The following is a 23,761-nucleotide window of genomic DNA, read 5'->3' on the forward strand; positions in this document are numbered from 1 at the left end:
CTATCGCACGGCCCGTTTTTCTGACGAACCGATACCAAGGTGGTTTATTACGTTATTACGTTATTACGTCATTACGTCACGTGCGATGTGCTATCGCACGGCCCGTTTTTCTGACGAACCGATAACGAGGTGGTTTATTACGTCATTACGTCATTACGTCATTACGTCATGTGCGATGTGCTATCGTACGTCCCGTTTTTCTAACGAACCGATACCGAGGTGGTTTATTTCGTCATCACGACACATTTTAACATCACCAGGTCTTTAATACAAACGCTGTTCACCAGCAAAATTCCCAAAACGAGCCCTATTGAGCATGAGAAACGTGCGGCGCGTCAAGAATCACGGAACTCCTGGAAAATCAACCTCACGTCCATCGTCCTCATCACGTACAGGCCGCAACTTTCAATCCACCGCTCGGTGTTTACGTCGAGCTGTCGTCGATATCGATGTCGGCTACTTAATGAATATATTACGATGACGTGTGCACGTGTCCCCGTGTCTATTAGTAATTAATTATTTTGTAAATAATACGTAGTTGTGTCCTGGCTGACGTCACCGATGTCGGCTTGCGTATTCTCAGCGCGTGTCCAGAAGGAATGAGACACCGGGAATGAGGTGTTGGAAGTTGTGGCTCACAAGGCACAAGCTGTCGCCTCCCCCAACGATAATCCCCTCAAAACACCCTCCATCTGCTCCCCTCACCCTCGCCCCGCAATTCATGACGTGTAAATTCGCATAAAGTGGGAGAAGGAGAAATAAGGAAGGAAGGGAAGGGAAATGCCTCCTTGTAGTTGCCGGTGGGTCCATCATGACCAGTCAGGTGCATGATATATCCCAAGTTCCAGAGGCCTTGGGATTTGGATTGCAGAGAAGGGTTCAGTACCCATGATGCAGTGCGCGGGCGCCATCTTAGTTGTCGAGCTGAACAAGAAAGAAAAGGTTAAGGCTTGTGTACTTGTCGTCGGTGCCAAATCGTTAGTGCTTTTCCACCATGAGCTTTGTTACATTTATTTGTCCAACCAATGGCAGTAGTGCAGGGACTCGCCTCCGGATTGGACGAGGGGTTGTCAGGTGACTCGTGGCCGCCCCTCATTGGTCAGGCCGAACACTCCATCTGGCTGAGGCGGAGCCAGTCCTGAGGTGATGAGCTTCCCTGATTGGACAAGGGGTGGTCCGGTGGGAGGGGCAACGACCACCCTCCCCCCGTGCGTGTCTGAGAACCCAGACGGAACAACCAGGGCAGCACCAGTTATTAATCTGCTTTCTCACCAATCATTTTTACCTCACACGACCACCAGACTCCAATCCCTCCCCCTCGAGGGACGCGGGAAGAGAGTGTCGTGGCGACAATCAACCACGGAGTGCTTTTCAAAACCAGGGCAGGAAATTAATCACAAAAAAGAAGAAGAATCTCGCGAAGGGGGCGGGGGACACTCTGCACAGTGAGCTCGAACGAGTACGAGTGCTGCTCGAGTATTTTGGCTCCCCTGCAACCAGAGATTGTACAAGAGGTGAGAGATTTTCATACCAACAAGGACGGACAGAGACGACAAGCTCATGACTGAGCTCATACGACATACTGTTGTGGGCCGGGATTCGGTAACGAGGATGAACGCTGGACGGAGCAGTTGGGCCGTCTCCTACAGAACATCTGAAATTTAGGTCGTGACTCTCAGATAAGTCCGACGTCACGGGTCCATTAGCGGACCGTGGACGCCAATATTTTGACCGCGTGGCGTCGGGTTAATTGTCTCGATCTCCAATATACCTAAATAACCACGCAGTCTAGTTACCGGGGAACCCTCGGCCGACTTTGTCCGAACCCAGTCGCTGTTACCGACTCGGATCCGGCGTAACCGAGTGGAAGTTACCAAAGCCGCGCCGGACCAAATGAACGATTTACGGCACCGACGGCCTCACTAATTATCAATACGAACTGTGCTGGGTCAGTGGGAGAAAGCACAGAAAGCGAGCTGGAACATTTAACACGGGGGTTTATTTACAAACAATATAATCGGGGAGGGAAGCACACAAAGAGCAGAGTTATCCGAATAAAAAAAAATGCAGGCAATGTACAGTGAGCGAGAAGCACTTAACAGTTTTACTTAACAGACTGGTGCCCACACACACACACACACACACACACACACACACACACACACACACACACACACACACACACACACACACACACACACACACACACACACACACACACACACACACACACACACACACACACACACCCAAAGAAATGGTGGCCGCAGCCTTTATTTGGCCCTTCAGCTCAGGAGGGAAAGGCGAGCTGAGGACAGCGGCCTATTCTTGCACCTGTCCACTTCGTGCGGTCTGGTCAAGCTTGTCCGATGGTGGGACTCTAACCTGTCGCCAACAACGCAGCACCAAGCACCAGGGACCAGGAATGACGCGACGGACGCCAGCCAGCACGGGAATGGATCAGACGAGACGACCACCCATGGGTAGACGAGAACGCCAGCAGGCAAGACAAGGCTTCTTCTCTTTCTCCTTTTTTTCTTCGATGGCTCGCCACCTACCCTTATCCTTCCCCTCCCACGCGGGTCGAGGGAACCGCTCTGAGGGACTCGCCTCCGAATTGGACGAGGGGTTGTCGGGCGACTCGTGGCCGCCCCTCATTGGTTGGGCCAAACACTCCATCGGGCTAAGGCGGAGCCAGCCCTGAGGTGATGAGCTTCCCTGATTGGACAAGGGGTGGTCCGTTGGGAGGGGCAACGACCACTCTCCCCCCGTGCGTGTCTGAGAACCCAGACGGAACAACCAGGGGAGCACCCTATTCTCCATCCACCCTTGTAGCGGGGAGGGGTGATCACGGGTCGGCTGTCGGGCCGGCCGCCGTTGATTGGTTCCCTCACGGTGGGCGGAGGGAACCTCACCCCTGTACGTGACACGCTGCACGTGGGCGATGGATGGCGATGGTGCGAAAACGAAGGATGAAGATTTAAAGATATAAAAAAAACCTGACTATAAAATAACTCACAGTGCACACACAGAATTCCCATTAGACATAGGGGATGGATTCTAACTATAAACACATACTTATCGAAATAACTGAACTGTGGGGCTGCTGTCTGTTTGTGTGCAAATGGCTTCCGGATTTGTAACACCTCCACATCTGAGAAGAAACGCTTCCATCAGCTTTTCATCTGAGAAGAGCTGGGAGACAGGAAACCGTCACAGTTTTTTTGGAGGATGAGGCAGCTTTTGGGTGATGCTAAGTTGGAAGATAGCATTTTGAAATAGCTATTCTTGCAGTGTTTTACCCAACAATGCTCAACTCATCCTGGCCTCTACCAACGAAGCTGTGACTATTGAGCAGCTCATTGAGATTGATGACAATATTGTTTCAAGAAGTGGCAGCACCCACCCCTTCCATTGCTGCCGCTACAACGTCTGATCATTCGGTCATCCAGGATTTGTGGTCCACCATCAACCAGCTCATGGCACAAGTCCGGGCGCTCACTTGTCACCTGCAGGAAGAGCGTGGTTTTTCTCGAGAGTGGTCCCAAAGAAAACAGCGTGGCAGGAGACTGAGCAATAGTCGTCCTCATCATGGACGTGAAGGTCGAGAATGTTGGTACCATTGGCGTTACGGTACAGCAACTCGGAAGTGTACCGCCATGTTCATTTCAGAAACCCACTTCAACCACACAGGAAAACGGCAGGACCAGCAACTTGGGGCGACGAGCTCTGCCGGTCACCATGAGAGTCGCCTTTTCTATGTCACTGACGAGAACACTGGCACACGCTTCCTAGTTGATACTGGGGCTGGAGTGAGCTTGTTACCACGCACAACAGAAAACAGGACTCGGTCTAACAACACAGCGCCACAACTTCAAGCAGTTAACCACTCACGTATTGCCACCTACGGAGAGAAATATTTGACGCTTGATTTGGGACTGTGTCAAGTTTTTCGCTGGGTATTTATCGTCGCCTAGCTGCCCACACCCATCGTTGAAGCTGATTTTATCAATCGGTTTGGTCTGTTAGTGAATGTAAAACATCATCGGCTTAGTGATACTACAGCCAACTTTACCGTGAGAGGGATAGGTTCGTAAGCATCCATCATCAGTCCCATGGATGTGAAGAGTACCAACACCTCACGATTTAGTACCTTCCTTCATGAATACCCCAGCATAACTCGACCAGTGTACTGTGATGCAGCAGTCAAACACTCCATCACACATCACATAGTGACTCAAGGCCCACCTGCAACAGCGAGACCTCACCGTCGAGCATCTGATCATCAGTCACTTGCCAGGGCACACACAGTTCGACCCTATGCTTCAGCTCGTTATTATTGGCCCATCTATCAGTAACTGCTCCTCTCCTTTACACCGGGCCCAAGGAAGACACCTGGAGACTGCGGCCTTGTGGAGATTATCGGGCACTCAACAGGGCCGCTGTGCCTGATCACGATCTGGCGCCACACCTCCAGGACTTCTCTTCTTCTCTGCAAGGTGCTCGAGTTTTCTCCAAAGTAGATCTGGTTAGAGCGTATCATCAGATACTTGTCGAGCCTGATGATATCTGTAAGACAGCTATAACCACATCATTTTGACTTTTTGAATTTGTTTGTATGCCATTCAGTCTACGCAATGCAGCTCAGACGTTTTAGTGTTGCATCAATGACATCACCCGAGGATTGCCCTTTGTTTGCATCTAGATGACCACTGTGTGGCTAGCTCTACACATCATGAACATGAAACACACCTGAGACAGCTATTCGACCGGTTGGCTGAGTATGGTATGGTGATTAACCTAGGCAAGTGCCAGTTGGGAGTATCTACACTCACCTTCCTGGGTCATGTAGTGGTATGGTGATTAACCTCGCCAAGTGCCAGTTGGGAGTATCCACACTCACCTTCCTGGGTCATGTAATGGATGAGCAGGGCATATGTGCTCGAACAGATAAAGTGAAGAGCATCTGTGATTTCCAAACACCGACATCGCTCCGCAGTTTGAGAGAATTTCTCGGCCTGGTAAACTTTTACCACCATTTCATTCCCAACTGTGCTGGCACGCTTCAACCCCTCACGTGCTCAGGGATCACCAGCCTATCACCCTTGGTGAGCCAGAGCTTTCAGCCCTTGAAAAGGTGAAAGTTAAATTGGCTGAAACTGTCCTCCTTGTCCATCCCAAGTCAGACGCTCTGTTACGCCTCATGACCGACGCATCAGACGTGGGGGTGTAGGTGGCGTACTGCAACAGTTGGCCGATGGAGAATGGCAGTCACTCTCATTATTCTCAAAGCGACTGTAGCTGGCAGAGACTCACTACAGTACTTTTGGTCAGGAGTGATTAGCCATGTATCTCAGTGTCAAGCTCTTTGGACATTTACTGGAAGGAAGAGCTTTCATCATCTACACCGACCACAAACCTTTGATGTACGCCTTGCACTCAAAGCCTGATCGTCACTCCCCAATGGAGATTCGTCATCTCGACCAGATATCCCAGTTCATGACAAACATCAGGCATGTAAAGGGATTTGATAATGTGGTAGCTGATGCACTCTCACATTCAGCTGATGCACTCTCACATTCACACATTGATGCGCTTCACCCTTCTTCCTCCATCGATTACATCCAGTTAGCAGCTGATCAGGAGAATGATGTGTGGAGCTTCGTGAGCTACGAGATTCATCTTCACTGTCGTTACAGCAAGTACCACTCCCTGTTTGAGACGGATACATCTGATGTGATGTCTCAATAAGCCACGGACGACCTTTTGTGCCTAAAAATCACCGTCATGGAATCTTCAATGCACTCCACTGTTTGTCACACCCTGGCATCAGATCCACTCAGATGTTGATATCGGCACGTTTCATTTGGCCAGGTGTTAACAAGGATACTCATGAGTGGGCAAGGAATTGCATTTCATGTCAAAAAGCTAAAGTAAGTCCATCGCCATGTCAAATCTCCTTTAGGTACTTTTGTTACATCAGATGAAAGATTCGAGCACATTCACATCGATCTCATAGGACCACCACCTCTATCAAATGGGTGCAGTTACATGCTCCCCTGTATTGATTGCTGTACCAGGTGGCCTGATGCTATTCCTCGACATGACATCACAGCAGAGACCTTTGCTAGAGCATTAATACATCATTGGATTTCAAGATATGGCACACCATCTACCATCACTACAGCTCAGAGACAGCAATTTGAGTCCCACCTGTTCACTGAGTTGATGAACCTCTTGGGATGCAATCACATTCGTACAATGGCTTATCACCCAGCAACCAATGGCATGGTTGAACGTTTCCATTGGCAGTTGAAGGCAGCTTTGAAAGTCCAATAAGACCCAGGTCAGTGGTACGAATATCTTCCTCTTGTTCTACTGGGCATTTGCACTACCATCAAGGACGATTAAGGATGTACTCCAGCGGAACTTGTTTATAGTACCACCCTTAAACTACCAGGACAAATGGTTGTACCTAGTCACCCTACTACATTACTGGACCCATCCAGCTATGTACATCGACTGCAAGAGCACATGTCCAGTACCACACCGGCTACGACACTATCTCAACAAACCACAACCCAAGTTCCAAGAATACTTATGAACTGTACACACGTTTTTGTTCAATTTGATGCTATCTGCAAACCACTACAACCACCCTATTCAGGACCTTTTAGAGTGCTGTGCAGAACTCCCAAGTATTTCATTATTGACATACAGGGTAAATGGGAGTCTGTCAGTGTTGATCGCCTGAAAGAAGCCCACCTAGAAGGTGATTGTGCAACGAAGCCAAAATCAGCTGCAGAGCAGCTCCATTCCTCAACTACAGGACATGCAACTCTTACTACTGCACCTACTTCTGTGACTCAACCTACTTCTACAGAAGTCAAACTAAGTCTGGGAGACATGTGCACTGGCTCGCTAAATTGTTTCAAGTCTTCCAATAGATTGAATGACTGATCTCCATGATCTGGCCTTATTTTTCATCACATGTAACTATTCCATCCATCCATTGGGATCATCCTCCGTTCAGAGTGTTGGTGCTGCCTAAGCAGTTTCCTGGGCTATTGGGCACAATCCTGGATGGGTCGCCACTCCGATGCAGGATACCAGAAAGCTGGCACTCATTTTTGCCGACCTTAGAAGGACGACAGGCTGAATCAACCCCACCTGGTATTAATTCAACAGCATAGCAGGATTTGAACTCAGGACCCCTAGTATCCCAAGCCTGCCACCCTAACCATTAAGCCAACACCAGGCATCATGTAACTATTGCGTTACAAGTACAGGATTATCTATCGCTGTTTTCATCCTTCTCCAGCAATCTCGAAGGAGGTGAAAATAGTGGTGACGATCAACCATGGAGTGCTTTTCAAAACCAGGGCAGGAAATTAATTACAAAGAAGAAGAACAATCGCACAAGAGCAGAGATACTCTGCATGGTGAGCCCTAACTAGTATGGGTGCTGCTTGAGTATTTTGGCTCCTTTTGGCTCCGGTCTTCCTCTCCTTCATACACTATGTTCGCCCTCATGACTATCAGCGAGTTCCAAAAGTTTTTATCCAGGGAATCGCTCTCATTGAGCAGACAAATATTCCTGCTTCGTAGATCTTGGTATAGACCTGTTTTACGAGGAACATCGGTCACGTACATCTCGGCGTCTTTCCCCGTTACCACTGCTGCTACATTGCTGAGCATAATGGAGACTCAGATCATCGAACCCTTTTTAGTGAGCAGCTTATTCTCACAGGCACTGGTCAGTTATGACACTCAAGTCACCGAGTGGATCATATTATTTTGTGGACACAACACCGAATTGACCCACTAGTGATATGCAATTTCTTGGTTTTTATTGAATTTGTGACTGCATTCACCCCTACTCAAGCTTAACAGCTTATGGGACGTGCTCAGACTGGACAAAGTCATCATCTTTTAGTGGTGACTGGAAGTCGTTAACTCGATTTTCTGTAACTCCAAACAAGGCCAAATAATTCTTGGAACCTTCCATTGCAGTAAGTCAGAATAAGGAGATAAACTTGATAGATGTTGGAGGTCCTCAATGTCAGACATAAGATCAGAGCCATCTCTCTGGACATATGTCGTGCTTTCGATACAGTCTTTCATCCTGCCTTGCTCTCCAATCTCTCCGCCAATGACATCCAAGGCCAACTCCATGTATGACTGACTGACTGACATCCTCTACTTTCAAAGCCAACGTGCGGCACTCAATGGAGTCCTTTAATCTCCTCACCCTGTCAAGGCTGGAGTGCCCCAAGCAGTGTTCTGGGACCAGTGGTATTCCTGATATTCAGAAATGATCTCTATAATTCTGGAAAATACCCTTTATCTATTTGCTGATGACCCCACCCTCTGCTGTGACATCCCTCACCTTTCAGACAGACAGGCCACTGTGGCCTCTTCCCTCTCTTCAGACCTTGAAAAAAAAAATCACAAGATGGTCAAACACTTGGAATATGTCCTTCAATCCTGACAAATCTCTCTCTTTCTCTTTCTCTCTCTCTGGATGATCCCAATGGATGGATGATAGTTTGGCTATGTGTGATGGTTACTGCATCGATTGTGGCTGCAGACTATGGGGAGGTTGCCATCCGTGCGACTCTAAGTACAGATGTATATACAGACGAGCAGATAACACATTTCACCTGACTGTTGTCAGGGAATTTGTTTCCAATAGAGTGCGGAATACTTAAGGAGTTTGCTAGGAATGTCCTTTGACAGCATAATAGTCACTAACTGTTAAAACTGCTTAGGTTTCTCGATGAAGTCAATGGTTGACGATGTAATTATATATTGGATGGAATTGACTGAATAATAACCATTCCTTTCACACCGTGAGGCACATAGGGCTGCCGAGGCAGTTTCATTTGGCGAAGGAATACAATGCTGGAGAGCTCACCACTCCGACGCAGGATACTCGAATGGCTTATTACCCCAGAAAGCTGGTACCCATTTTGCCGATCTTGGAAGGATGGCAGGCTCAATCCTAGGACCCTCAGATCTTAAGCCAGCCACCTTAAACCTTAAGCCAACACCAGGCTGAATTGACTGAATAGTTTGTGATTATATTATTTTTTACTTCCAGTAGGTGTGGGAACCAGAGGCTCTGAGCCGATACACCACCAATGTGTGCAACAAAAATTCACACACCAATGGGAAAGGGCCACATAGGGTTGGGGGATGCTCACATGAACTTTGCTCCCTTGAAGCCACGCCTCGCGTGGCGCTTTTAAAGGCTTGGGTGTGGCTCGGTTTGGGACTGTTGTGTGTGTGTATGTGTTGGGGATGCATCAGGAAGAAAACTGCCTGCTTGAGGGATCGCCTGCCGGGATGAACTGTGCTAGGTCCAGGACAAGCCGCACTGAGTCCAGAGCGAAGTGAGGGGAATACGAAGCGAGGACGCAGTGATGCCACGAGGTCCCTGGTACACGGCGCAGCTGCACATACACATAAGCTATCTTTTTCTTCCTTTCTCGAAGAACGGTTAACCATCCACTTTGGACGCAAAAAGAGAATCAACCTTCCTAAGGAGTTATCAACGATTACCCTTCATCCCAACGTGGACAAGGTATTGTTCGCACCTCACAACCTTTCTCTCAGCCGACGTTATCGCTACGCTGTACTCTGATCGACATAGCATTGACACTCCACCACTCATCCTTTACCACCCCCAGCATATTTGGACTGACACAGACCCACCTGGTTGTGTGAGGTAAGGGAGAAGTTGCCCCCATACTCTGCGCTTCTTCTTTCTCCCCATCTCTTCTTGTCTCTTTCTTTTCAGATGAATGATGGTCCCATGTCTTTCTAAGTAAGTTTGTTTAAGGGGAAAAACACATGTGCTCGAAGTAAATATGCTCTTCTTTGCCTTCTGACCTTGCTTGCTTACCTTTAAATATGTGCTTTGATGATTGCCTGCTTGTGAAATAAAGACTGCTGTTGGTTGCTTGTTGAACATCTTTCAAATCTGTCTTGGTTGTCCTTTCCTTTATTGGTCTGGCATAACGTGTACGTAATAGATCTACGGGAAGTGTTTGCCCCATTGAATTTGCTCCAGGATTGCTTCAGCCAACGTCCAACCCACAGTTTTCCTCAGTTGTAATAAGTAGACGGGTGGGCGTTGAGTGTGCGGTGCCCCAGTTGAGAAGATTAGGTCACCAATAGGTAACATGACATCGAAGGTGTGAGGACGCTGTTAGACCTAATTATCCCAACCAGCATCCACAGTTGCTTCACAACCCGTCGGTCCGCAGAGTTATCCATGGTTTGTTGGCCTCTGGGTTAGAGAGCGAGCAGCGGCATGGACGCGACCACCTCGTGGACTCATCCGTACTCGAACCCTGACCTGTAGCATTATATATATATATATATATATATATATATATATATATATATATATATATATATATATATATATATATATATATATATATATATATATATATATATATATATATATATATATATATATATACAGCTCTGAAAATAATTAAGAGACCACTGCAAAATTATCCGTTTTTCTGGTTTTACTATTTACAGGTATGTGTTTGAGTAAAATGAACATTTTTGTTTTATTCTATAAACTACTGACATTTCTCCCAAATTCCGAAAAAAAAATATTGTCATTTAAAGCATTTATTTGCAGAAAATGACAACTGATCAAAATAACAAAGATTCAGTGTTTTCAGACCTCAAATAATACAAACAAAACAAGTTCATATTCATTTTTAAACAACACAATACTAATGTTTTAACTTAGGAAGAGTTCAGAAATCAATATTTTGTGGAATAACCCTGATTTTCAATTACAGCTTTCATGCATCTTGGCATGCTCTCCACCAGTCTTTCACATTGCTGTTGGGTGACTTTATGCCACTCCTGGTGCAAAAATTCAAGCAGCTCGGCTTTGTTTGATGGATTGTGACCATCCTTCTTCCTCTTGAACACATTCCAGAGGTTTTCAATGGGGTTCAGGTCTGGAGATTGGGCTGGCCATGACAGGGTCTTGATCTGATGGTCCTCCATCCACACCTTGATTGACCTGGCTGTGTGGCATGGAGCATTGTGCTGCTGGAAAAACCAATCCTCAGAGTTGGGGAACATTGTCAGAGCAGAAGGAAGCAAGTGTTCTTCAAGGACAACCTTGTTACTGGCTTGATTCATGAGTCCTTCACAAAGACAAATCTGCCCGATTCCAGCCTTGCTGAAGCACCCCCAGATCATCACCGATCCTCCACCAAATTTCACAGTGGGTACGAGACACTGTGGCTTGTAGGCCTCTCCAGGTCTCCGTCTAGCCATTAAGGCCCGGTCACACCTTGACGTTTTAGCCAGCGATGGCAACGTGTTAAAATTTATGTAAAACGCTGGCTTACGTTGAACTTTTGATGTTTTTTTTTAAAGATTCGGACGTATTCATAGCGACTTGGTCTTATGTATAACGCATTGGTAACTACACAGAACGTTTCGTTGTGTTATAGATAACTTATACCAACGAATGCTGAACCTGTTGTCGGCCTACACAACCGATGCCCAACGATAGTCTAACTCAGGCATAGCGCGTTGCACGCATCGCCGACGATGTCGTGGCGTAGCCTATTAAAAGGCTGACGCACAACGATTCGAATCATAACTGCCGTAGAAATGGAAGGGTCAACATCGCGGTCACACCTTGGCGATCTTGCCAGCGTTTGCCGACGTAACAAAAAGTGTCTAAAACGTTGGGGCACGTCGAATACGGTATGGGTAAGTTTGGTATGCGCGAGTAGAACGCTAAATACGCTATCATAAGTCGTAGTAAGTAGAGTACGTCAAGAAATTTTGAACATGTTCAAAATTTTACGACGTACTCGGCGTATGACACACGTTCGCATGCGATGAGGATAAGTTTTACACACGATATGTGGACGCTTACACACGTCCACAAAGGCTACGTATAAGCTACTCATAAGTTGAAACACGTCGCGGTAATGTCTTTTTTACGCGAAACTTATTTCTAACTAATGTTTGACGTGCTTTGAACCAATTCTTTACGTAGCCCCAACACACATCGACGTATGTAGACGTATTCCAATGACGTCTTCCGGTCGACAAAAAAAATAAATGAACGTGTTTCTAGGTTACAACTGCCATATAAAGACGTGTTCCCAGCGGTTTTGGGAATTGGTATATAAAAATGGTGTTCATAAAAGGGGAACCCAACAGTGTTTTCGAGTGCTTTTTGAGTCGATGTCCATGTCAGCAGTAACAGTATCAGTATCAGTATTAGTATTAGTATTAGTATTAGTATTAGTAGTAGTTTGTTCATGTTGGCAGTAGTAGGTGGGTGTGAGGGGGAGGGTGTGGGTTATGATGGATCGTCCTTGCGTCCGCGTGTCCACGGGTAGGTTCATAGGCTGCCACTCAACGATTTAAATGGCTGCATCTCCACTATTGAAAGTAGACGCTTGCGCTCAACAATTGGATTTTTTTTTACACTCAACGACTTTTAAACGGTACCACTCAGCTAGTTTCATTGTTTACAATGAACGATTTAAATTGCTGTCACTCGCCTTTGTTTTTTTTTTTTTTGTTTTTTTTTGACGCTGGGGTTTGGAAATTTGAAACGTTTCTTCTGAACGTGTTAAAACGCTCAAACTCGACTATTTTAAATAGACGCTGCCGATGGACAATTGGAATCATAGCCAAGCTAGACATCGAAGTGTGAACATCCTCGTCATGCCGAAGAAAAGTTTGAAGAATGCTGCAAATAAGTGTCCTGGCCGTGGCCGTGGACGCTGACGCAAGGACGATCCATTATACCGACGTCTTTCAGCCTATGAGTAACTTAAAAGTAACGTCTGTCGACGTGTGGCAACGATCGCGTAACGTGCCAACAACACGTTAATCATAGGTAGGAAATAAGTTTCGGGTACTCTAAACATTACCTCGGCGTGTCTCAACTTATGATTAACTTACAAGTAGCATGTGTTGATGTCAACGATCGCAGACCGTGCCTACAACTTGTGGCCAGCGTAGCGGAACGTGTGAGTCATATGCCGGCATACGTCGTGAAATTTCAAGCATGAAAAAATTTGAGGACAACCGAAAAGTACAACGTTTAAAGCCAACGTACAACGACGTATGGCAACGTACTACGACGTATGCCAGCGTGCTCTCAATGTTATCAAAACTTACCCATAACGTATTCAACGTGTGCCAGCGTTTTAGAAAAAAAAATCAAAAATCGGCATACGTTGGCTAAAACGTCAAGGTGTGACCGGGCCTTTAGACGACCAGGTGTTAGGCAAAGCTGAAAATTGGACTCATCAGAGAAGATGACCTTACTCCAGTCCTCTACGGTCCAATCCTTATGGTCTTTTGCAAACCTCAGCCTGGTTCTTCTTTGCTTCTCATTGATGAAGGGCTTTTTCTAGCTTTGCACGACTTCAGCCCTGCCCCAAGGAGCCTGTTTCGAACCGTCCTCGCCGTGCACTTCACCCCAGCTGCCGTTTGCCATTCTTTTTGTCAGTCACTTGATGTCATCGTATGGTTGTTGAGTGACATTCGAATGAGTTGGCGGTCATCCCGGTCAGTGGAAAGTCGTTTTCGCCCTCTGCCAGTCTGCAGCTTTGTTGTCCCCAATGTCTGCTGCTTGACCTTGTTCTTATGAACCGCCGTCTTTGAATTTTTAGGGATGGAAGCAACGTGATGCTCACTGTATCCCTCTGCCAGTAAAGCCAGAATTGAACCCTTCTTTTCCTCACTCAAAACTTTTCTTTTCATCTCTTTTGGCATAGTCAATAGTTATTTTTTTTGATTCCAATTACTTTTGAGGTACAACTAGCACTGTTTTTGCCTTCCAGCTGGTCCTATTGCAAGAGGATAGTGATGACCACAGCAGTGGTTTTTATACCTTTCCTTGTTAAATAAGATTCGGTTCAGGTGATCACCCAATCAGGACCTCACTAAGTAGAATGAGTTTTGCCTGTGTTGGAATTCAACAGACACTGGAATGGAATGGCTGCCATACATGTAGAGATGCTGATTTAAATATTTTGGGAGTGGTCTCTTATTTTTTTCCAGAGCTGTATATGTATATATATATATATATATATATATATATATATATATATATATATATATATATATATATATATATATTTATATATATATATTCAAAGGATTGGCAGGATAGGCTTGAGATTTTCAGACTCGTCTCTCGGTTGTTTCACCTGGGCTGGCTGTAAACACTCACTCTATTGTTTTGCAGGTGAATGATATATCAACGTGTGCACTGTCTCTTGCATGGATGTTAAACTGGGTGTCCCATCTGCCAGCATTAGTTGGTCGACATGAAAGGTCCTGCATTGTCCTGCACATATTGTTGGCGAATTATAATCGCTGGTGCCCTGAACAAATTTCATATTCCTATCACCTTCAGTCGAATGTCAAGCCAAGTTAGCTGGTTTGTGAAAGAATTGGACCATAAAACATTCCTTGACCGATTCCACAGCAATGTGGGTATATAAAGATGTAGTTTTTGGAGTTATAGAGGGGATACACGCACACACACACGTCCAAGTCAACTTAGAATCATCCTCATATATTTTTCTGTTAATGGAAATAAGGTTAATCAATGAAGTTTAGTAAATAGGGAAAGGGACAAAGGTACAACACAGGCCTGATAGGCCAAATGGCTTCATTTTCCATATATTTCCAAGCACTGTGTATCTGACCTTCATGAATACTCAAATGTCACCGTCCTCTTGCTCATTAATTTTCCAATGAATTAGGCTGGCGAGCATCAAGTGGAATCTCAGTAGCAAATCGTATAAGTAAGTCCATATTGTTGTTAGGTTTACATAAATTTTTAACTGAAGACACTCAGCGTATAAAGCAAGGAATGTTAATTTATTGTCTTAACATTCAGGGTGTTCCAAAAAGACCTGGACAACTTTGGATGTTGATATATTTGGAACTACAAATGATGCAACGATACCCTTTGGTTTATATGATACAGAAACTCATATAGTTTTGTGTACACCATCAATACACTTCAATGTGAGCTCTGTTTGTCACGCGCAGGACATCCAGGCGGTACATGAGTTCTTGCCATGTTAGGCTCAGCATGATTGTGTCCACCAGTAGGCGTACAGCTGTGATCCGAGAACGAAGATCCTGCAGGTTTTCCACCTTGGTGTTGTAGACAACATCTTTGACAAACCCCCACAGAAAAAAAATCAAGGGGGGTTATGTCTGATGATCGTGGGGGCCAGGCGGTTGGTCCGTCCCGTCAATCCAATGACCTGGAAATTTTTAATTCATGATGGCTTGAACGACTAAGGCCCAATGATGGGGAACGCCGTCCTGTTGAAAAATGATATCGGGTTGCAGGTATTCAATCTGTTGGAAGGCGAATCCATCCAATATGTTCATGTAAATTGTTGAGGTCACTGTGTCCCCCAGAAAGAAAAACAGACCCACCAAGCAGTCATGGAGAAGGCCACACAACACATTGACTTTTAGACTGTCGCGTATGTGTTCAATGACAAAGTGGGGGGTTTTCAGAACCCCAGATCCTCACATTATGCCTGGTGTTGGCTTAATGGTTAGGGTGGTGGTGGGTGCAAGGGGGGGGGGGTTGGGATCCTAGGACCTCAGTTCAAATCCCACTCAGCTGTTGAATTAATACCACGTGGGATTGACTCTGCCCGTCATCTTTCCGAAGTCGGAAAAATGAGTGCCAGCTTGCTGGTACACTGTGTCGGAGTAGCCACCCATCCAGGATTGTGCCCAATAGCCAAGGAAACTGCTTAGGCAGCACCAACGCTCTGCACAGAGTATGGTCCCCATGGATGGATGGATCCTGACATTGTGCCGGTTGACCTTCCCCGATATGTGAAAGCAAGCTTCGTCTGTGAACATGACCCTTTTTCAGGTAATCTTCATCATCCTCTATGTGACTGAGCATTGCCAAGGCAAATGTCGTGCGTTTAGGTCCATCATTTGGTTTGAGTTCCTGCAGAATCTGCTCCTTATAGGCATAAAACCACTCTTTTCTGCAAAATCCTGTGTATAGTGGTGGATGGTAGTCCCAGTTCTCTGAATGCATGTTGAAATTATTTTCTGGGACTTTGTTGAAATGATTCACGTACTTGTTCATCATCTGCTGCACTTGTGCTTGGTCGACCGGTACTTTTCTGTTTCTGAAAACTTCCAATCTTCTTAACTCTGATACCAGTCCGTGATGGCGGATTCCTTCCATAGCTTGTACAGGAATTACGCTAAACTTGCGTGTCATACCTCGTTTCGATGAGCCATTCGACGCACTGACCTTTCTCCTGTGGAGTCTCAATTTTGTTTTGCATTAAACCACAAGACCTGAAAATATGGAAAACTTTATCAATTTCTGTATCATATAAAACAAAGGGTCGTGTTGTATCATTTGTGGTACGAAATGTATTAACAATCATAGTTGTCCATGTGTTTTGGAACACCCTGTACAGTACTTAAATGGTGTTTGTGCAATGCTTTTTGGTATTTTTATTGGTACGACAGGAAATAACATTGGTATATTGAATGAGCACGTTGCTCATTCAATATACCGCACGAGATTCTTAACGAGGTCAGGATGAAGGAGGCAAAACAGCTAATGGCATCTTCTATCATCGAGCCGGTAAGCTGGGAGCAACAATTCACATTTATTGCCACAACTGATGCAATTTAAATGCTCTAATGACAGCAATGTTCTCCATTTGAAAGTGTATGTTCGATATAACTCGCTTTTTGATGCCGAGGGTCCGTAATATAAATTCGTATTGGTGTCAAAGTCGGTGACCAATTGCAAATTAATAGTAGGATTAACCATTCACATGGAAGGATGAATCCAGATCCAGTTCACACTTCAAAGACAATATCTTTCATGTAAGATTTCATTAAGCCCTCTCTTTAATCACATAATTGTATTAAAACAGCAGTATTCAGTTTGATTCAACCTGCAAATTGTGCCTTTACCTATTAGGCAATTGTTGCTGTGTTTGTGTGCAAATCCAGACGACCTCAAATGCACCAACTACTGAATGATATGACCGACTACCGAAATATGACAAAGTTTGTAAAGTGACGGCAGTGTGATGTAAACATGATGTTCGAAAACAATGCTCTGAAACTGCATGAATGTGAAACCAACATTTAAACCGTTTTACCATATCACCCTATGACCTCTAAACAATGCATACACTCGTTTATTTCACTTGATTTTCTAATATAGTAATCATGGCACACTATTGTGACGAAGGACGTTCAAATAATTATTTGAATGATACAGTTGTCCAAGAAATGCCAGTATTATTTATAATTGTATATTGTAAAGTATACAGTTCTGGCAAATACCCACACTATGGGCAGCAAATCTCTTTGAAATTTCGTGACCCCCCCCCCACTCCCCCTCCCAAGGAAGAAAATGCTAAGATTGGCAAAAAAAAACAAAAACGTTTTTTTCAAAATTTGATAGAATTAAACAAAACTTGCACAGCAAAATTCCAGGATGTCCTCATTAGTCCCTGGAAGTTTCAGCTTCCTCAGTCAAATATTTTTTGGAGTACATGATACATACAACATCCATACTGTTGTGGAAATGGCTCCTTGGGGTTAATAATGTGTAAAATAGGGCAGTTATTTACTTAAAGTGAATGTCTGGCATTAACGTAAGGTAATTGTGATATTAGATATGCATTGCTTAAAAGTATACAGTAATTAATCACCATCAACCTGCCGTATTTTGTGGAGCGACACAATGTGAGTTAGGGACTAGCAGTTATAAAAGCCCATTCAGCAGGGTGGGGGAGGGGCAATATGAGGAGTTGCCAAAAGGAACCGAGGAGAAGGCTGTGTTTGGAATCTGCAAAAGCTGTCGGCCAAGCCACTCTCTCACTGAGCCAGCCACAACTCTCTGCCTCATGAGCCCCGTGCTGCGTACCAACTGCCGACGTGCAGCAAGGACGTACCACTAACTCTTGGCATCGGTTCCTGCTGTATCCTGCCAGACACAGCCAGGGTATTTCTGTCTTGTCCGCCTCTAACTGTTGTTTATATCTTGTGGTCGATCTGATGGGCCCAGACAAGGACATAGATAATAATTAAGGATCTGCCTTTCGTCGTTGGTTTCGTGGGTGCATGTCAGTTAGAGGGTAAGGGGTTTATTTATTGAGCAATGGTTACGATGATTGCTTTTTGTATATTCCTTCCCTGTACCATCAATTTTTTATTCAAATACACTTGGCCTTGGGAGTGAATTCTGTCTGTGGTGGTTGCTTAATTTGGTGGTTTTATAAAGACCCGTTAAGGGATTAATTGACCGCGGTCCACCGCTTATCAAGAGATCACTTCACATGACTTAGGTTGCTCGGTTAAGATTAGATCCAGTCATGTGGCCCCTATCTGCAGAGCACTCGGCCACTTTGACTCTTCCAATCTGCACGGTAACATGGTCATTAGATGCAAATCCGGCAGGCACGGCTAGAAGCGGTCGACTGTTGCGGTCACTTTGACGCAACCCGCCAGATTCAAACCGGGCAACTGGAACAGTTTTGCGGCCACAACAATACTTTCCCTCCATTATATATGGAGATTTAGAAATGACTTAACTCACTATAAACTGTCAGATTCCTGTTTCACATGAAGGACACTGCATCACCATGTGCATTGTTGCTCAGATGGACGTTAAGCTAGGTGTCTCGTCTGCTAGCATCAGCTGGTGGACATCGAATATCCCACTATCTTGCAAAGGGTAGGGGAGTTATCGCCAGCACCCTGAGCAAATTACAAATTCCTGCCACCTTCAGTCGAACTTCCAGCCTAGCCACTCGGTTCGTGAAAGACTTGGCCTTAAATCTTCCCTGGCCAACCTCACTGGAGGGTGAGGATAATCGATGACATTTGAGCAGTAATGTAATTCATTAAAAATAAATTATCGAGCTATTGTGAGCGTCTCATTCATATTATTTTTGAACACCCCTCATGCCATATTACCTTTTATAATATTTATCCAAAGTAATTTAAACTTCTCAGAGCAACAAACATTAAATATATCACTGCATGTAATTGCTTGCTTGAAGAAAATCCTCAATTGCTTACAATGGAGCCATAAATTATGAATGTCAGTAATTGGTATGTTTGTAATATAATGAATGAATTATTTTACATTCACATGCTCTACGTCATTCATTCATCAATAACAGTCACCATCAAGTTCTCAGAATCCATATGTTAGGTCTGTAAAAATGTTTTCCAAAGGACAGAGACGTATCCGCATATTAGCTATGTCAGGGCACAGGACTGAAGCCCATAATTGCAAGAAGTGCCTGGCAGGATGCCGCGGAAATCCAGAGGCAACGAATTAAGGCGTATTCATGGTAACCCAGTACAAAGCCAGCTATGACGTCAGAAACGCGGTGTGCACCGATGGACACGCGCAGCAAACCCACGGCTATGACCCACATGATGAGCAAAACGCGGATTGGGAATGCGAGCACGAGGTGGTGCAGCAGGAATTGCATGACGAGTGCAGCACGGGCTGCCTGTCCAGCTGGGAAGGAGTAAGAGACCGCCGCAGCTACGGGCCACAATGTGGATGGCAACAACGCCGACCAGCGTGAGGGAGGTGCAACGGGGGACGAAGAGACTGACGAAGAGGAAACGCCAGATCCGTGGGGAGGGTGGCGGCGTCGCACCAGTGCTTTCAGTGACGTCACGATGATAAAATCCAAGAGGAGCGCTGGTGGATAAACAGACATGTTCAGTAGGAATTGTGAGATCAGTAGATCAGAGGCATTTACTTTGACACAATTATCTGTCGATCATAATATGCTAAAAGGATTAAAAAAAAACACCAAGTACAAGAAAATTCAAAGTACACAGCCCCCCATGCCAAATAAATAAATAATATATCCTCGAGTGCGAAACAATGCCGGGGAGCCAAAGGCTTCCCAGTGATGTCGCCGTACATCTCATGGAGACGGAAATGGGAGGAAGGCGTGGAGCGGTGTACTTCTGAGGTGAATGTGTACAAATAATACTTACTCGCCGTGCAGCACATGGGGACAGAATTGGGAGAGGCGGTGTACAGTAATTGATTAAATGATTAATTGCGTAATTAAAATTAATAAATAATAATCATAAAAAATATATACACGAGGTCCGTCTAAAAAGTAATGGGATTGACTTCACTGAAATTTTATTCCAAAAATTATATTGAAATCACAGCTTGTCCCCTTCAAAATAGTTTCCCTCCAGTCTTGCACACTTGTCCATCCTCTTCTTCCACGATTCGATGCACCCCCGGAAGGCTTCTTCTGGAATCCTCCGGAGCGCCGTCGTCACTGCCCTTTTGATGGCCTCCACATCAGGAAATTGGGTCCCCTTGATCACCCCTTGAGCTTGGGGAATAGGAAAAATCACAAGGGGCCAAGTCTGGCGAATATGGGGGTTGCTCCAGAGTTGGCACGTTCCTCTCCGCCAGAAACTGTCGGATGCTCAGGGCACTGTGAGCATGGGCATCGTCATGGTGGAGCACCCAGGCGTTGTTCTCCCACAGATCCCTCCTCTTGTCCTGGACTGATCTCATGAGGCGCCAGAGGATCTCCTTGAACACGTATTGATTCACTGCTTGACCCTGTGGTACAAACTCGAAGTAGACGATGCCCTTGATGTCAAAAAACGCGATGAGCATCACCTTGACCTTCGACTTCGACATCCTTGCTTTCTTTGGTCTTGGTGTTGCCGGACTTTTTCACTGACGACTCTGCCGTTTGGTCTCAGGATCGTATTCAAATATCCACGATTCATCGCCAGTAATGACTCTCCCGAGCAGGTCTGGATCATCCTCGAGGCGCTCGATAATGTCTTCAGACAGTGACTCTTTGCTGTTTCTGGTCCTCGGATAACAGCTTGGGGGACCATCTTTGTGCATTTCGAGATTTTCAGTGATGATGCTCCAGACAGTGTCCTTGTTGATGGAAAGATCCTCAGCAATCATCCGCACCATGAGTCAATGATCTGCATGCACCATCTGCTTCACACGCTCGATGTTGTCCATTGTTCTGCTCGTTGAAGGTCTTCCAGACCGTGGATCATCTTCAACCTCCTCCCATCCCTCTTTGAACCTCTTGTGCCATTCAAATTCACGTGTACCTGACATCGTTTCTTCCCCGTAAACTTGCTGCAGCATTTCGAAGGATTCGGAAGGTGTTTTCCCAAGCCTGGCAAGAAACTTCAGATTGGCTCTCTGCTCACGACTTATAGCGCGATGACTCAAATGAGACAACGTGTAAAGCACGACCTGTAAAAAATCACACAATGAGCGCAGTCAACCATCACCAATCATATATATTGCTGGAATGTTGCGAAAGACTGTGACACAACCCGTTCATTCAAGCTGTGCAAGTGGAGCACACAGCAGGCTCAGTCCCGTTTCTTTTTAGACAGACCTCGTGTATATATATATATATATATATATATATATATATATATATATATATATATATATATATATATATATATATATATATATATATATATATATATATATATATTTGCCTAATAGCATACCAAAACCACCAGTTTCATCCGAATCAGCAACTTTTTGAAAATCAAGTACTTAATCGAAAAATAATTAATTAATTGATTAATCAATAAATCAAAAAATACCCTTTATAGCCAATTCACTTGTTCACTGTCATGTCCAATTGGTCCAAATATCAGCTTTCCAGCTCAAAATGTGCCCGAGATAGCGCCCGGATGAGAAATAAAATAAATAAGTACTTAAGAAATCGATAATAATTAAGGAATTAATCAATTCATCAAAAAAATTAAAAAATACTGTTTTTTCCAAAGCACTTGTTAACTATTGTATCCAAATTTCAGCTTCCGAGCTCAAAGGATAGCTGAGATATCGCCCGGACAAACAAACAAGAAAGAAAAATAAACGGAGTAAAAAACGAGTGCACCCTTTTGGTGCCTGGTGATGACGTCATGCATCGCCTGGAGATGGAATCGGGAGGGGGCAGTGTGCAATATTTGAGGGAAGCTGATGGAGGTACAATCCCACAAAGCCGACTCACAGTGATCATCATCATTACCTCCACGGTTTCGCCACCGAAGAAGGTGAATGGAGGTTATGTTTTCACCTGTCTGTCTGTGAGCAGGATATTTTTGCATCATTGCTGGGAGTGTACCTGTTCCGCTGATGGAGTGCTCCTTTTGGGTGCAAACAGATGGAATTTGGTCAAGGTGATGGCAATAGCTCACCTACTCTTTAAGAAGGACACCATGGGATCTTTAACGACCACCAACTAATCCCACCAAATGGGACACCCAGTTTAACGTCCATCTGAGGGATGGCACACACATTGATACCTCGTCCGAGCTGCGAAACACCAGAATGGCAGTTTATCGCTGGGTCGAGATTCAAACCAAGGCCAGACAAGTTCAGAGGTGAGTGTGCATACCTCTCATTCCTGTTAATATACATTAACATGCATGAATCCCAGGAAATGAATGAGGCAACAAATCTCAGGATAGTATTTGTATGAAACACCTGCCTGCGACGAGAGAGTAATACCCACCCCTCCCCCACCGTATGCACTGTCCGGATCCAAGAGCTCTTGACTGAGGTGTCATTCAGCATTGTACATACTGAGGTTACGACGTTTACCCCCTTCAGACACAATCGTGAAACTTGCATTTATATAATTACATCGATATACAGGACCTATAGAGAGTTGACACCCCCTTTTCAAAAATTTTCACCTTTTGTTGCTTTACAGCCTGGAATTAAATTACATTAAATCAGACTTTCCCCACCTTTATTTACACATCGTAACCCACAACTTCCAAGTGAAAAACAAATTCTACAAATTTTGGAAAATTAATTAAAAGTACAAAACTAGAATATCTTGGTTGGATAAGTGTCCACCCCCCTGAGTGAATACTTGGTGGAAGCACCTTTGACAGCAATTACAGCTGTGAGTCTGTTGGGATAGGTCTCCACCAACGGTGCACACCTTGATTGGGCAATGTTTGCCCATTCCTCTGCACAAAACTGTTCAAGCTCAGTCAAGTTGCATAGGGAGTGTTGATGGACAGCAATCTTCAAGTCATGCCACAGATTTTCGATTGGATTTAGGTCGGGGCTCTCATTGGGCCATTCAAGGACATTAATCTTTTTGTTCCTTAGCCACTCCAGTGTAGCTTTGGCTGTGTACTTCAGGTCGTTGTCGTGCTGAAAGGTGAATTTCCGTCCCAATTTCAGCTTTCTTTCAGAAGGCAACCGGTTTTCCTCCAGGATTTTTCTCTATTTTGCTCCATCCGTTTTCCCTTCCATCCTGACAAGTGCCCCAGTCCTTGCTGATGAGAAACATCCCCATAACTTGATGCTGCCACCACCATGCTTCACAGTAGGGATGGTGTTCTTTGGGTGATGTACTGCATTGGGTTTGTGCCAAACATAATGTTTCGCATTTAGGCCAAAAAGTTTTATCTTGGTTTTGTCAGACCACAAAACTTTTTGCCACGTGGCTTCAGAATCTCTGGAGTGTTTTTTTGCATACCTCAAACAGGACTCAATGTGGGCTATTTTTGAGTTATGGCTTCCTTTTTGCCACCCTACCATACGGGCCAGACTTGTGGAGTGCTTGGCATATTGTTGTCACATGTACACAGTAACCAGTCTTTGCTATTGTCAGTTAAAAGCTAGATGCTGTCG

At 45.0% G+C, this 23,761-nt stretch overlaps 1 protein-coding gene and 1 long non-coding RNA gene across 2 annotated transcripts in view; one reads left to right on the forward strand and one right to left on the reverse strand.

The window, feature by feature from the left end:
- Positions 1-323: 323 nt before the first annotated feature.
- On the forward strand, positions 324-10,074 carry LOC147035488 (uncharacterized). The gene is made up of 3 exons (XR_015054543.1): positions 324-1,514; positions 9,313-9,586; positions 9,693-10,074. It is a non-coding gene; the product is annotated as an uncharacterized LOC147035488 (long non-coding RNA).
- Positions 10,075-16,685: 6,611 nt separating this feature from the next.
- The window catches only part of LOC147035489 (inactive phospholipid phosphatase 7-like), a 59,271-nt gene continuing 52,195 nt past the window's right edge, over positions 16,686-23,761 (reverse strand). Inside the window, exon 2 of the mRNA XM_085855209.1 lies at positions 16,686-19,774. Coding sequence (XP_085711335.1) covers positions 19,323-19,774 — 452 coding nt within the window. The 3' untranslated portion in view covers positions 16,686-19,322. The remainder of the gene's footprint in view (positions 19,775-23,761) is intronic.

Source organism: Eptatretus burgeri, chromosome 1 (assembly GCF_056783735.1).
Source record: "Eptatretus burgeri isolate ZD-2024b chromosome 1, Ebu_testis_v1, whole genome shotgun sequence".
Taxonomy (NCBI): Eukaryota; Metazoa; Chordata; class Myxini; order Myxiniformes; family Myxinidae; genus Eptatretus; species Eptatretus burgeri.